Below are 17198 nucleotides of genomic sequence, written 5' to 3' on the forward strand. Positions count from 1 at the left end.
GAGACGGCTGTTCAATACACGCTCCATAGTCTTACAGAGTATGGAGGTGATTGCGACAGGTCGATAATTAGATGGGTCGGCATGGCTACCTTTCTTAGGTACAGGCTGTACATTTGCAAGCTTCCAGGATTTCGGGACTTGTCCAGAACTCATAGAGAGGCGATACAGGCGAGTCAACACCGGAGACAACTCGGGTGCACAGTTCCGCAGGACAATCGCTGGGACTCCGTCAGGGCCACTGGCTTTGTTGATGTCTAATTTGCGTAAAGCTTTCAACACCTCTTTTTGACGGATAGTGATTTCGGGCATTTCCGAGTCACATCGAGGTAGTGTAGGTGGTGTTTGCAAAGTAGCGTCAAGACGGGAGTTGGAAGCAAAAAGAGAAACAAAAAGATTTGCTTTCTCTTCAGCGGTATGAGCCAGCGATCCGTCATCTCTCATTAAAGGCGGAAGGGATGACCTGCAGAAATTCGCTTCGAACGATTTAGCGAGTGAAATAGCAGAGTGATTTAGCAGAATGCTTTACTCCCTGATGGGTATGAAGCTAACCTGACCCCAATACGACTAATATGGCCGAAGCGAGCTTTCCGTATCGCTTTTTTGCAGGATCTAGCGGCTTTATTAAAGGCTTTCTTCAGACGGAGGGTTTCCGGTGCTTTGCGATCTCGAGCATCAGCCCAAGCCTGGTACGCAGATTGCTTTAGCGTTTCCGCAGAAGCACACTCAGCGTTAAACCAAGGGCGAGCTTTGCCGCTGGAGGAGACTTCGAAATACGGAATAAAGTATTCCATAGCCCGAATAATCACCTCAGAGACGGCAGACGCGCAGCACGTCGGATCGTCAGAAGAGAAGCACAGCTGCCGCCAGGGATAAGATGCAAAGAAATGCCGCATCGCATCCCAATCTGCTGACTTGTATCGCCACATCCTCCTAGTACTTCCCGTACTGAGATCGGGCGGGGAGTAGACAGATACAGATTTCACCAGACAGTGATCGGATGTCCCTAGTGGGGATGAGACCGATACTTGGTAGCGGTCTGGATCGGTTGTCAGCAGAAGATCCAGGCAATTGGCAGTGTGGTCGTCAACGTCCGGTACCCTGGTAGCGCAACTCACCAGCTGGGTGAGGTCTAGCGATAGAGCACATGCCCGCGCCTCTCTTCCAGCGTGGTCGGTTTTTTGGTATGGGAACAACCATTCCTGGTGATGGGCATTAAAGTCCCCCAAAAAGACAAGTTGTGCTTTAGGATACCGTTGTTGGACTGTTTCCGCCGAGCTGCAGAGATGGTTGAACAGCCTAGTCGTCTCCGGGTCTCCAGAATGCGACCGATACACACTGGCGTAGACAATTTGTTCCAGTCCAGTGTCTACCAGAACCCACATTACAGAGAGATCGGGGTCTTCAAGGTCACGGAGACGTTTAGAGCAGATGTCATCACGAGCGTAAACGCAGGTACCAGCGCGCTGCTTAAATTTGTGCTCCAGAATGTAACCTGGGTAATGCAGATACGCCGTGTCCGAAGGACATCTAATTTGGGTCTCCGTGAGGAAGAGCATGTGAGGCCTTTCAGTCTCAAGATGGTGGTGGACAGATGCGAGATTGGAGTGCAGACCTCGGATGTTCGACCAAACGTCGAAATTCGACGTAAAACGATGGTCGATGAAACGGGTAATCTCATCACGAGGTTAAGGTGGAGGTGGGCGGGACGTTTGCCTAGACGAGAAGACGGATGATGGACCAAAGGAGTCATAGAATGGTGACCAAGAGGCGCAAAAGTCCAGTGGGCAGACCACCAGCCCGATATGGTGTGACTATATCGTCAAGTATGCGGGATCGCACTGGATGCGAATGGCGCAGTATCGAAAATATTGGCGCAATAAAGAAAAGACCTATGCCCAGCAGTGGGTTGATGTTGGCTGACGATGACGATGACCCTCAAATATCTCGAAAACGATACCCAACTCGCCATTATTCGAAAAATCGTGCCCGCCATCTTGGATTTAAAAATAAATGCCGTCTTCGTAATGATTACCACCAAAAATGTATTTTTGAAAATTCTTGTCCACCATCTTGGATTTAGAAATTAATGCTATATTCGCATTATACACTCTCAAATAACTCCAAAACGACGCCTATAATTATTGATTTTATTTGAAAAAGGTCGTATACGCCATCTTGTATTAAGAAATAATACCACATTCGAATAGATAATGAGTAAAAAAGCAAGCAGCTCGATTTTAGTTGGCGTATGTCGTAAATGTCGGCCATTTTGCTTTTAAAAAATTTAAGCAAATTTAATTTCATTACTTAAAACTCCAAACAAAATAAAATAATTTGACTAACCTTTCTTCTGTATGCGGACACTGATAAAATTTAAACTTTTTATCTATGCGAGATGATGATACGCACTCTCTAATAGCACAAACATCTAGTGTATGTACTACTTTTTAACCGACTTCAAAAAAGGAGGAGGTTCTCAATTCGACTGTATGGTCTTTTTTTGTATGTATGTTACGCGAGAACTCCGGTATTTGTGAACCGATTTTCATGATTCCTTTTTTGTTGGAAAGGGGGTACTTCCATAGTGGTCCCATTTCATTTTGAAGAAAACCATCCACCTCGAAGGGTGGCTGTTCACGCATGAAGATTCATTTTTATAAATAGCGCCTAACTTTAATTTAGGAGCAATTACTTTAATGGTTGATTTTGCTATTTCTCCAATTCAAGGAGTTTTTCTCTCAATATGCTTTGAGTAGTGAGAACCGATTTTTATTATCTCCAGTGTCAAGTCCTGTATAGTGGCGAATTAGGGGATATTTCAATAAAACTTAGCAAATAGACGTAATTCCACGTACTTTTGAGGTCGGTTTTTTAGTACTCTGTACTGAGATTATCACTTATCAAATCACTACAACACTCACACGAAATATTTAACGTAAATGCCGCAACCCTGAATGTGTGTTATTTCTCACACACCCCACACGATGATGGCTGCGTCTAGATGTGTCCGTTGGCTGACTATAGGAATTGGTTACACTGTGCTATGCTATCACCCTGTTACAATTCCCGTAGCGAGGACTAATATATAGACAAAATAGTTTGTGTTTAGTTTTTAGAGCTAGCAAGAGTTTGGATAGTGTGATAAGCATTTTTTATGTAAGTGCATGTTGACCATGTTGACACACACTATTTATTGTTTATTTTGTTTAATACTCGTGATTAATTCCTCTGAAACTATAGGTGGAATCTGAACTATAGGCTGTAAGTTTCTATTTTGAAGCAGAGAAGAAGGAAGAGAGAAGAAGGTTTTCCAAAAATAAATAAATATATAAATAAATAGTCTCATCGACACACCTTGCCGGTTGCATGGGGTTGGAGAACGGCTCGCCTTATGTGTTGGTATCCGTTAGTACGTGGGAGCCATGTGACGTACAAGCAGAGTTCTGGGGCCTTAGTGTAAAATTTGAAAAATGTAAACTTAACTATCGCGTTTGTGTTAAGGTTTTCATTCAAACCTTATAAAGATATAATTGAGATCTAAATAAAAATGGACCTACTTCAAATTATGACAAATTTACACTCAGACCTCTGTACGTTCTCATGTTAGGTGCGATTTCTCAATCTTGGTGGGGTAGTATTATGCGACGCCTTGTATTATGCGATTTGTTGCCAATTGTTTCGAGTTACGTGACGACACAAACATATCGTAATAGTGATATGATAGTTTAATTAATTATTAATAATTCCTAACTTTAGCTCTTATAAATAAATACCACTAAGAAAGTACCTATAGAAGAAAAGATTATTAAGATCAGAAGAATAACATAGTAAATTAATTCAAACAAACACGATAAATAGCAAAAGGTAATCTATCACAAACTGAAATTCGAGTTTTTTCCAAATTTCATTAGTCCGAAAACGGTTTGACTTTTTTTTATTAGTGTGATGACGGTTTTGGTATAAATTTGCAACACAGAAATGTCTTACAGCAGAAGTATCGTTTGTCTGAAAACCTACTATTAGAATAATTATTACGTACGTATTCATACGTATACTTTAGGCAGAAATTTGTTTGGTCTAATCATGTTTGTTATACTGTCTGTTTTCCATATAAGTTAGATTGCTGAAAATTCGTTTCGACAAAATTACTATTCTTAGATAAAATTGTACCGTCATACAATTTAGCCATACAGCTCCAAAATTCTGGACTGTACTTTGCTGGTGCACAGCAAGTCCACTTACGTAGTTTTCGTCATGCCATTATGCTATGTTTTTGCTATCATCTGAAATATAACTTAAAAACAATGGTCTTGAGTATTTAATAAACAACATATAACTGAATCGAGGCGAGTACCAGAGCCGGTTTTTTGTGTGTTTGCGTTACCTAGACGGTACGACTCCCTCCCGTTACGAAGCGAGCGTGACGCGGAAGCGACCGGCGAGTGCCAGAGCCAAATTTGTTTGCATTACCTAGACGGTACGATCCCCTCCTGTAGGTTTAGGTTAGGTTAGTATATGAAAAAGCCACACGAAGCAAGCGAGCGTGCCGTGGCAGCGGCCGGCGAGTGTCAGAGCCGAATTGCATTACCTAGACGATACGACCCCCTCTTGTAGGTTTAGGTTAAGGTTAGTATATGAAAAGGCAGCACGATCCGAACGAGCAAAGCGAGTTGATCATCAAATGAGATCAAATTAACTTGCATCGCGGTTACCATATTTTCTAAAGATGCGATGTGCTTTAACTTGACGAGTTGTATTGTGCGACACATTCTAATACTTTTAGAACCTGTAATAAGAAATAATGTAACAAAAATGTATCATAATCTCAAAATATTCAATTCGATACATTGGTTTACATACAAACGGTTTGTTGGGGAAATAAAAATCGGGAAAAGAATACCTTGTCAATATGTCAAAATAGTGAAACATTAAATGGTATAATGAAAAAAACCGTAACGTGTTTTCGGACAAATGAAACAAAATCTACTCAAAAAAAGTCTAAAGGTTTTCGGAGGAACAAAATTCTGTAAATCATGTTTCTAGCTTGTGATAGGTAACCATAGCAAAAACATTATAAAAAATATTTACTATCAATAAAATTTCAGGCGTTTCGTGACTTTAGGTTTTCGCGATTGTTATACATAGGAAATGAAACTATTTTTCCGGATTTAAATCGCGTATATTTGTTTTTTTCAAACAAACCGACGTTTCGGGCCCTTTACAGGTCCCATGATCCGGTTGACTGATTTCAGGCGTTATGAATTAAAAAAGCTTTAGACACATGTCGCTGAAGACCCACGGCATGAGGAGTTCGTTTTTCTTTGTGAGGATACTATGCACGGTTAACTATTTTTTAAAACAATTTCTGGGGCTACTAACGCAAAATGGCTGAGAAAAAAAATTAAGACCATTTTAAGGAAATATTCGATTTTCGTAACTTAGGCTTACATTTTGGAAAAGCGACAAAGTTTATTATATAGCTTTTTAAATTCCTTTCAACATCGTGTTAATAACTATTTAATAGTATTATTATTTTTTTGAGTGTTAATCATTTTTGAAATTTCAAACAATAAATATCGAAGAACTTGGAAGTGAGTTTTCGGTCTGCATTTATAGTCTGTCTTTTTTGAAGACTGTAAAATGGCAGTTCATTGCGCAAAAGTGTTTCCCGCTTGTGAGCAGCTAGTGATTGCAGTCCATAAATATTCTATCGACTCTCGACTGAATATTGGTCACGCTTATGATATTAATAGCCGAGCTTGTTTCATTTGAATCAACCTCGACCCATTATTCATCCAATTACTGAGCAAAAGTTCATTAAAATTGTCAGTTTTTGTAAGTTCATACACTGTATTTAGTAGTAGGTTTATGAAAAATACAAAGAGGAGACATATTTTCAAGTTTTTAGTTTAATAAAATCCTTCAAAAAAGACAGATTATTAATATAATATTAAAACACGCTACTGTTCGACTGTACGTTAATTCAAAAATGTATCCTTTCACTTGATATTACTTAGTTTGCTATAGGAAAGACATCAACGAAATCGCATCGCTGTCTCCGTGTTCGTTAATATTATTTTCCATTTTAGTTCCTAAAAATCAAAATATATTAAAAATAACTGATAACCAAAAAATAGGCCAGTCAAAAGTTATCTTCGTAAAAACCTACCTTATTTTAAGTTTAATAACTTACAAATAGGCAAGAGTTGAGACAATTTGCGAAAAGTGTAGGTACGGAAAAGTAGAAACCTGCTTTCAATTTACTAGAATTTCACTACAGCTTAGATTGGTTCTAGTTTAAATTAAATTCTCGTAGTGGCGGTCGGTCGCCTGCGCCGGCGCGCCGACGCCAACGGCGAGGAGTGACCTCGATGGTATTTCGCGGCGTTACCGTAAGCGGGCGACTACGGCCGCGCGGTGACGCGGTGCGTGTGCGTAGAGGACGGTGACGGCGGGTGGTCGCTGACGGTGGCGGGCTCGTGTCGCGCCGCGCTGCCCGCACATCTGGAGATGCGCGTGCGCTTCCCCGCACCACCCGGCTCCCCGTCCCGCACGAGGCCCCAGCCCCCTCCGGTGCCTAGCGACTACAGCGACACCAAATCTCAGGTCAGTAGCGACGTCATCTGCATGCTCGCACTTCGAACATAACATCTAAGTGTAGCGATACTCCAGAAAAGCCGCTATGGATTGCAGTTGTTGTTATATTCGGTGTGGGGTATCGCTGCACCGCCGCCTGGCATCGTGCCTTCCTGGCAATGGCACCAGGGAGGGTCAACGAGCAACGGCGACTGCGCTGTTGCAGGAAACCGAGTGGTCGTCGGGATGTCGTCGTCGTGCCGCCCGCCGCTCCCCCCGCGGCTCGCGTCCCTCTCGCGCCGCTCTACTCGCACGCGACTCCATCGTTTACGGTCAGTCAGGTTGCACTTAGGCTAGCGCGCTTTTTTTATTTATTTCGTGTGACTATCAATCGGGCAAATTTTAATTTTATTTTTTTATATTTATTTTTAAGAGAACACCATTTCACCTCTAGGGTGAAGTGAAACAAAACGAATATATACTATTTACGTATAATAAGTTAAAAATGTAGTATAAAAAGAATATAGTGTAAAAAGTAACAAAACTTGCTGAGGACAGTTTTTCAATAGTAACCACCACAGTCCCGGTCCCAGTCCTCGAACTCAAGTGTGCGCGTGCTGTCCACTCTTTAACATTAAGTACCTATTTAGGTGTCGTAACCGATCAATATCTTAATTTCATACTTCACATTGCTGCGTTTACTGTAAAAGTTCGAAAATATGTTTGAAATAATTTTAGATACGCACGTAGCGACGCCGACGAGTTCTCAAATCAATATATTGAGAACTCCGTCCGTTATTGCTATATTACTACATTATTTGCGGCATCGTCCGGCAATTTTTTATCCCACAAAATATAATCTTGGAAAAGAACTTAACCACTGCATTTCACGTCCCTAACTAACCACAGACGACTCGACACCTTGTCTTCTCGTACACAACTTTATATATATTATATATATATTATAACTTTATATATTATACACGGTAAAAACAGATTACTTAGAAAAAGACAAAATTATTTTTATGAAGACAAATTTATTAAATCCAACAAAACGATCCTCTCCCTATGGACGCTAGAGAATAATTACTTGACAACAGTAAAAAAACGTCTCAAAAGTGTATTTTAGTTATAAGACAGAAATATTTAATCCAAGAGCAAATTAATTTATTTCAAGTCACAAAGCCACTCTAGATTCAACAAAATATTTATTTGTTATTAGAAATGTCCGATTTTGATTTGAAAAAAAAAAGAATGAAAAATTGAGAGGTACTTAATTATTTGACTGAAGATTTATGTTTTCCAATATCAAAAAGGGTAAATTTATGTCCCAACAGTTATGTCTCACTAGCGTGAAAGCACACAGTTCAGAGCCAAACCTTAAAGTAGCAGAAATAGGACAGAATCTTCTCAAATACTTGAGGACCATTCAGTGCCGTATAAATGCTACAGCGGCAGAAAGCACTAATAATTCAAAATATATGATTTGACTTTATACTATCGAAGTTAACAAAACGATAGTGCGTTTCAGAGTACAACTAATGCCTTCTAGCAGTGGCGTGATGGAACTAATTGCATGTTAAAGTTGTGCTTGTTACACAAGTGTAGTTTGATTTCATGCTGTAACCAAATTTCTTAAATTATGACTATAAATAACACCCTAACAAACTAGAGATCCTACGTTGTTTCTTTGGATAAATGACTGTGTATAATTTTTATGATTACAAGCACATGTAAAAGTAATCGTTACCGCTTACGCCTTCGGCGACATGTCACGACAACACTGACTATGAAAACGCAACGAAATGTTGCTTTAAGAATATACTCTAGAATTTAGAATATTAATCTGAATAGCAAACTACTTCTTTTTTTGTTTAAGAATATATTTTCTTAAAATACACCCAAGAAATTTTTAATTCATTTAAGATTATTTAAATTTGATGTAAGAGGTAAAAATTTCTTGATGTAAGTAATATCCAATTAATTGCTAAGAAATGAAATAAAATCTTGAAGTGAACGTATTTGTCTCAAAGTTAGAATAAAGTTAAGAGTAAAATTGTATTAGAAAAAGATAAGCAGTATCTTTGTCATGACAATATTTTATTACTTTAAACAAATATTTTTTCAGAATTAGCAAATATTTTGAGAAATTGCTCTTTCTTATTAGTCGAAATCTTTTTTGTCTGTGTAGATTTTAGTTTTCTTAAGCTGAATAAACGTTTCTTTCTTTCTTTCTTTAAAGATGTAACCTACACAAATCACAAACAACCCTACGTTCCTACCTAACAGCCTAGCGCTAACCGTACACTGCTATATACTGTTAGGAACATCTCTGCAAGTGCTGCCAACCGACCGTCATAGCTGCCAAGTGTCAGCGACGAATACTACATAAGGCATTGCAAATCAAGCCAACGGCTTTTCTCTTTGCTTTTTGCTGGTATCGGATCTCTCTACTCAAAGTATATTGAGAGAGAAAAACACCTTGAATTGGAGAACAGCAAAATCAATCATTAAAATAATTGCTCCTTATAATAAAATTTAGGCGCTGTTTATAAAAATGAGTATTCATGCGGGAACAGCCACCCTTACAAGTGAATGATTTTCCTCAAAATGAAATGGGACCACTATGGAGATATCCTCTTACAACAAAAAAATAATCATCAAAGTCAGTTCACAAATGGCGGAGTTATCGCGTAACAAACGATTCTTCTGCTGTAAGATCTTTGCAATATAAAGCTTTGAGTGGCACTGCAACTGTTACGGACAGGCGTGTAGCGTACCATCAGGCGCACGACTTGTTCGTCCCGACACTTGATGTTATAACAGAAAAAGATACTTCAGCATTACAAATTTATACCGTAATAGTCACTGCACTAATAAATAAAATTGAACCGTATTCAGAATATTGAGATTCGCCAAAAAATATTCGTGTTTGTGATAGGTTATTCTAAAATATAGGCATCTATTTGTTTATTTCAGGCGTCGCCACTACACTATTAGCGTTCTGTATAACAAATAAGTAAGGTTCTTTTTTTATTGTATATTTTAATATTATATTACTCCAAGTTTCCTTTGTTTTTGTTAGTTGTATTTGAATTAAGCACCTTTGCACCTCGCGAGGTTCTATTTTGCGTCTAATGGATTTGCATACAGTTGAGATCCATCAGACGACCTCGTGGAGTGGGAGCAACTCACCGCTCGACCCGAAACGGCTTTGTCGTCTAAAGCTTCAGTCGCTTGCAGACTCGCCATTGGGCACCGCTCGCCGCGACAAGAGAAGCACGGAAGCGCTGCCTTCGCTGGGCGCCGCGCCGCCTCCCGCACCCCCCGCACCTCACCGCGGCGCCTCCTCCACCGCTCCGCGCGAGCATCAGGTGAGCGAGCGTCCGCCGTCTCGTAGCTCGAGCGACACTGTAGTACGCGAAGGCTCACCGCCGCAGTTCTATTACGCGTAATCTTAATAATTATCTACCTCGTTGCCGTTTCATGTGAATATTCCACATACCTTCGTTTCGACTCTACATTCACCTTAATTTTTTCGTCTCGAGTACCGACCGCGTAGCCGTCGAATTCGATCGTACTTTCTTGCGGTCGCGTCGCTTTCTTTCAGTTGCACGGCGGGTGTTGCGCGTATTGCCGATCGTCGCCGCCGGCGCCGTCGCCGCGATCGCCACCGCGCGCCGAGCCCTCGTCGCCGCAGCGCCGCCGGCGCGCGCGGTGCCCGAGCTGCGGCGAGCCGCGCGTCTACACGTGAGTCGCCGTCCGGACGAGTTCCGTCCTCTTCGAGACCGAAACGCGTCCGACATGTACGACGACAGTCGGCGATATTTACGGTACCCGGTTTGCAGCGGCGGCGGTGCACTGGCCGTGCACGGCAACGGCATCCTGCCGGTGCGTAAGCCCCGCGCGCCCTCCATGAGCGAGCGCGACCTCGTGCGTCGCGCCTCGTCGCGCCAGCCCCTGCGCGCCGCGCGCCCGCCCCGACTGACCGCCCGCGGCGACGGCGACTCCCGAGGACGGAGCCCACTCGCCGCGAGGCCGCCGCGCCGGGCAGCGATACAAAACTGGTTGTAACGGAACCTGAATTGGCAAACGATATCGCCGAATAATTCGAATTCAGTACTTACGGTCGCACGACCGCCTACGCGCGCTTCGGTGTCCGTTCATTCTAGGCTTGTCGATTCTTACCGACAACGGGACGGTCTCGATCGATTCGAATCGAAGGCAAAGGCGGCAATAAATACAAACTTCCAAAAATAGTTATAAGCGTACACGCGACAATGAAGTGACGAAATTCGAGCAGTGACAGTATGTAAAAAATAACTTAGGAAACAAAAGCAACACCTACCTACGTCATTTTTAATATCAATCAGCGTTTCCTCATATTTAGTCGCTTATCAGCCGAATGACGTTGTCTTTATTAAATCTATTCGTCAGTTTCATCAAAATTTACTTCCGAGTTTGGCCACATTATTGTCAAGGGTGCATAATAATATGACATTCGTCAGAGTGAGTACAAATCTGGTGGCGCTGCGTGCTTGCATTTAAATGCGCCTCTGTAATCACATGTCACGTAAGGCTAGCGAGTATAGAGGGCGTGTGAATGGCACGCGAACAGATCGTATTACGCAATATATGTGTGGAGCTCGGCAGCTTTATGCGACAGGCGCATTCGCCAGATCTGTACGCGCCCTAACTATTTACTGTTACTTATTATTTATTAATCAGATCGCTTCTATAGTATGTCTAACAACAGATTTTTACCAAAAGAAAGTACGCATCAAATGTGATTGAATACTCACCACTCTGCCAGTGATGTGCTTAGTGATACGGTGGGTTCCGCGGGAATTTTATCTATACGCTAGGAGTGGTCAAAACATCTGCATATTTCACAAATACTTTTATACGTAGGGCGAATGAACTTACGGATCACTTTTAAATTGTTGTTGGTCATAATTTTTAACTCATCTTGAACTAATTCGCTTAGGCAAGGTTATTTTTGTGAAATGTCAAAATGTAGAGCATTCTTAAGGTATAAGATAAAATTTACCATTTTGTGGCATGTGGGATATCCCAAATTATCTAATTTTCCTTAGCTTAGTCCTGCGCCAGTGGAAAACGAATAGTCAAAGAAAAACATATAGGTACATATATTTCTTACTATGTTTTATACCTGAATATTTTATTAATTCAGTACCTACTTTGGCGTCGCCTCTCTTGTCTGCCTGCGGATTTGCTACTAGGTGTGTACGGTTAATACCGCACATTAAGTATATCACCGCGTCAACATTTTTATGTTTAGTTATAATTTGTGCATATTTGCTATCAAGACATTGTCATAAGCAAGCGCGTATTTCATTTTGTAACCAAGTTAACGAAATAAATACCATTTTTAAGATCAACAACGATTCTTTATTTATCAACATCATTATCAAGATAGTTTGTGTAGCAAGATCAAGACGTGAACATTGGTCCTTCAAGCAGCGAGTTTGTGATCTTTTGTGTTTTTCGAGTGTTAGCGAATCGGTACAGTCGGCCTCCCACAAGCGTGTCTCACCGGCCGGATTGAGAAGGCGCAAATAGCACTCGTGAGCACATTAACTATCAGGAACCAGCAAGTATCGAGTGTGTTGAAGTTTTGTTGTGAAATACAAGCCCACATGCAGAGTCAAGTATGTGCACATTTGAACATTTTATTAGCAAGAAAGGTACCTAAGTAAACAACACTTATATTGCAAGTTATATTTAGTATGCTTTATTTTTTATACCAAGTTTACTTGTGTATTACATTATCAACAAAACTTACTAGTAGAACAAATCAAGAAGGTTCTAATCAACTTTAAAAAAGATGTTCCTACAAGTCGAACTCCAGATCTTATCAAGAGACGTCTGTGTACCGTAATCGTTTCATGGACGGCCGCCTGTGTTTTAGTGCATTTCCACAAGTCGTACATCCGATCGGGTGCATTCATAACATTACTTAACATTTAGCATAACATCATTTTAACTAGTTAGAGCAATAAAGCTTATAAACTTAAACAGTGTTTCCACTATCAACAATAACAATCATCACTACCGTGAACATTGGCCCTTAGAGCTTGTAAGGTTTTTGATGAGTTTTAAGTGTATTGGCAACCGGTCCGCTGGTCTCTCAGAAGCGGTTCTCACCAGCGGATTGAGAAGGTGCTTACAGCATACTATAGAACTAATCAAAAAGTCTTAACTAACCAGCAGACCATACCTAGATACTCGTAGGGGTGTGCTGAATGACAACATTAACTGCGAGCATGGAACAAGCGGAAATCAAACAACCTGATTTTGAACAAATATGAAGATTTGTATTTTGCACGATTATTTTACAGGTGAACGTTATGAAGAAACGAAGAAGTATTATTTAGAAGCGATGGGCTATATCAATAAGTTTTTGTAACATTTGCCAGTCTTTGATAAATTTACGCAGTTCCTAACATCTGATGATGATTTCGTTTGGGATTTTTACAAGCAAACCAAGCATATAAGCATATAGAAGTCAAATAATATTTGAAGATAAAATCTTCCGCGGCACTTCCAAACTGTCTCCTGCAGCAGAAATGAGAATTCGAAGATAGTCTTCAGACCTTACAAGCCAGATGGAAAGCGATAGATCTATTGTATTGGGAAATAGATAGTGAATTGGATTGAAAACACAACAAGCACTTTTACTATATCTTTTATTCTTTTTCCTTGATCACGACTTCACAACAAATTGTGCTTGGGTCAAATGAGGCGGACCTCACGACGGCGCTCGTACATCCTTACTTTTTAGAGTCAGTTGAATTACTTAATATGAGATAATGAAATTATATTTACAACAATATTACATAAATTTAATTACATATTTTTATTTAATTTAATCAATAAGAAGTATAATTTATACATAGCACAATTGAAAAAAGTAACTGCATAATAATAACAGCTGTTAAATGTTGAAGTCAAGTACAATTTTTTTTACAAATTAAATAGTTAATATCGAGTTCTTAGGTTTTCACGATTGTTACACAAAGGAAATGAAACTATTTTTCCGGATTTAAATCGCGTATATTTGTTTTTTTAAACAAACCAACGTAACCATGGGACCTGTAAAGGGCCCGAAATGTTGGTTTGTTTGAAAAAACAAATATACGCGATTTAAATCCGGAAAAATAGTTTCATTTCCTATAGTTAATATTGTTTAATATTTGTGGTAGAATACAGGTACTTTAAATATGTATTAATTTATAACAATACAAATTAAGTATTTGCTTTCATTCGGCTTATTCTGACGGTAACGCGTCCACGCGAATGTCCGCCAATATTGCCAATAACAACAATAATTATAATAACAAATATTATAACATTTACAACAGTTTGTAAGTTCCTGGGTATAACGAACATACAGACTTGTTTTTATATATAACTGACTTTTGTGTTAACAATTTGTCTATGCAAGTAACAAGTTTTCGTCGCCAGGCTGACTTCAGCGTCCTACGGAGTAACGCCACTTGGGGCTGGTAACGCCAGTCGGGGCTGGTAACGCCAGTCGGGGCTGGTAACGCCAGTCGGGGCTGGTAACGCCACGCGGGGCTGGTAACGCCACGCGGGCCTGGTAACGCCACTCGGGGATGGTAACGTACAATATTTCCAAAGCAATAGTTTATGGCGGAAAATGAATGATCTGAATTAATTAATTAATTAACATTAATATCTGAATTAACAAACATATCAAAAGTTTCCCTTTCTGAATCACTCTCTCTGGGGTCGTTTGAAAATAACAGCCAAGGGTGAACTTTGTCTACAACAACCACGGTTTTATGAGTTTGTTTACCGCTACCTTCATCAGCTACAGCTGCTACAGCTATCATTGCCTAATTTTTTTTTATTCTGTAAGACATTTAGGAAGTAGTTTTTGCTTTGACCTGGCACCGGATTACCTAGCTCCCTTTCCACTCGCACCAAATCACCAATGTTGTAATTGGTCGCTTTTTTCTCCTGTCGTCAAAACGAGCTTTTTGTTTAAATGGCTCTTTCCTCATCTTATCAATAGCTCTCCTCCTTATTTCGTCTCGATTGAGATCACCGTGGGCCTCTGACACTATTCAATTCATAGGTTCACCCGAACTTCCCGTCGACATTGTTCCAAAGAGCAGTTCCGGTGGCGTTTCACCAGTGGCCTTGTTTATAGTATTATTAAGATAAGATAAGATAAGATAAATTTATTTCAATATTACTTAATCTAATACAATTATAATGAAAACAATGTAATTGAAGATAAAATATTAAAATAAACAGTAATAAACAAAACAAAAAAAAAATCTAAATTATATAAAATAATCATGGTAAAATTAAACATTTTAATCTTAGTGCCTAATAGTGCAATTGCGATGCCTAAACTAAGTACATGTGTACCTGTATTTTAGGCATAATAGTGCATTTTTCATAACAAAGCTTAAAAAAATAAAGATTTTATAAATTTAACAAATAAAAGATAAGTAGTTATAATAGTTACAATTTATAAAAGATAAGTAGTTAAACATTACTTATTATATAAATATAAATTATGAAATAACTTCCAACAAGTCCTCGGTATCATTGTAGGTTTTACTCTTAAGCCAAAGTTTGACGGTCTTTTTACATTCAGTTTTATTCATATGAAAATAATGCAAAGTAGAATTTATTTTAAAATAAAGGAATGTGCCAAGGAAGCAGAAGAATCTATGTGAGTGTGCTGTGCGGAGTTGTGTACGAGATGAAAAGGGATCGTGTCGTCTTTGCTTAGTTACAGTCATGTAATCATATGGAGTAATTGAGTGCTTTTTCAAAATTATTTGCAGGATAAACAGTTGCCGAACAGATAGAACATCGCACTCGTTTAGTAATTTGTGGGTTGGGTAATCGAAAGGACGAAAGTTGATCACTTTAAGAACAGCTCTCTGCGCTCTTTCCAGGTGTATCAGAGTGGTCTTATGTGCACCGCCCCAGGATGTAACGCAGTAAAGCAACAGTGATTGACAAAGGGCTAAATAAACTGATTTGAGAAGGGCGCTGCTGGCCGAGTATCTTAAATTTTTAAAAATATAAATCAATTTTCGAACTCTAGAAGTTAGCGCCACTATATGCTGTTTGAAATTTAGATGTTGGTCAATTATGACATCTAAATATTTAATATTGCTTGTGCTGTCCAGTTTTGAGCAAGTACAGAGGCATCCAAGAGATCGAGGGCCAACACAATTGTGAACTACTATTGAGTAAGCATTCTCAACAGGTTGTGAGGAAATATTGTAGGAGAAAGTGATGTATTTAGTTTTGGTAGTATTAAGTGTCAGGGCATTTGCTCTAAGCCAGTCGGTTACCGAGTTAAAACCAAATTGAGCTTGTGTAAAGATTTCATTCCAACTTGGGGCACTGAATAATAGGACTGTGTCATCAGCATAAGATATGATCTTGCCACCAGAGAGGGGGAGAGCGCATAGTTGATTAATATAGACAAGGAATAAGATAGTCCCTATGATGCTTCTTTGGGGAACACCATATTCAACCGGTAATTCAGCACTCGTTATTTTGTCAATAGTCACGCGCTGTTTTCTGTCAGAAAGATAGTCCTGTAAAAGTTTGAGCTGTATTCCTCTAATTCCAAGTGCTTCTAACTTGTTTAAAAGTATTGGTATGTTTACAGTGTCAAAAGCTTTTGCGAGGTCAAGGAATATAGCCAAACATTTATTCCTCAAGTCCAAATTTCTTACGATGTATTCCATCGTAAGAAATTTGGACTTGAGGAATAAACGTCAGCTCATCGACTGCGTCGTTTGTCGATAGTCCTTGTCTGAACCCAAATTGGGACGTCGAGAGAAGTTTTTTCGTTTCTAAATAGTTAACAAGCCATTTGTAAATTATTTTTTCTAGTAGTTTAGAGAGAGATGGTAATATGGCAATTGGACGGTAATTGTTAATATTGCTCTTATCACCACTTTTGTAAATAGGTTTTACAAGGGCTGTTTTTAGTACTTTGGGAAACGTTCCTGTGCCGTTAACACACGTTGCACTGCAGGATGTATGTAAATGCAAGTAGGACGATGCAAGGAGATAGAGAGATGCAAATTGCAATGCAAGCACTTCAACTTCCAAAAACACCAAGTAAAAAAGGCTCGAAGGACCAAATTATGTGCCGTTAACACACGTTGCACTGCAGGATGTATGTAAATGCAAGTAGGACGATGCAAGGAGATAGAGAGATGCAAATTGCAATGCAAATGATTGGAGTATTATTAAATAATGTAAATAAAACGACCGTGTCCGAACGAGACAATAATAACACTCCTTTATTGCAAAATATACATCGATCAGCGTGGTGTTGCAGTAAGCATAAATCGAATACATATGATATCGTGCGGGTTTACTTGTGCATATTAAAATAATAAAATGTAAATCATAAAAATGTACGGTTTCACTCGTACAGTTCCTTTTGATAGACAGAGATTAAATATGTAAGTCAGGGGCGAAATCAAATGTAATCTATTTTGTTTAATGAAAGAACAAGGTATTTTGTCAATTCCTGTCGCACAGTCATTTCTTAAAGTCATAATAATATTTTCAATTTCGAGTTCGTC

General features: G+C 39.5%; 1 protein-coding gene across 2 annotated transcripts in view; it reads left to right on the plus strand.

The window, feature by feature from the left end:
• Positions 1 to 10246, plus strand: part of LOC113238949 — a 48490-nt gene extending 38244 nt beyond the window's left edge. The window contains exons 7-9 of one of the 2 annotated variants that reach the window (XM_026475804.1): positions 6440 to 6606; positions 6803 to 6908; positions 9820 to 10246. In XM_026475804.1, the coding sequence (XP_026331589.1) occupies positions 6440 to 6606; positions 6803 to 6908; positions 9820 to 10031 (485 nt within the window). In that variant the 3' untranslated portion in view covers positions 10032 to 10246. Of the gene's footprint in view, positions 1 to 6316; positions 6382 to 6439; positions 6607 to 6802; positions 6909 to 9819 lie in introns of those variants that run through there. The other variant, XM_026475805.1, reaches the window with a different exon arrangement.
• Positions 10247 to 17198: the final 6952 nt, after the last annotated feature.

This window comes from Hyposmocoma kahamanoa, unplaced genomic scaffold (genome assembly GCF_003589595.1).
Source record: "Hyposmocoma kahamanoa isolate Upper Pololo Valley unplaced genomic scaffold, ASM358959v1 98972, whole genome shotgun sequence".
NCBI lineage: Eukaryota > Metazoa > Arthropoda > Insecta > Lepidoptera > Cosmopterigidae > Hyposmocoma > Hyposmocoma kahamanoa.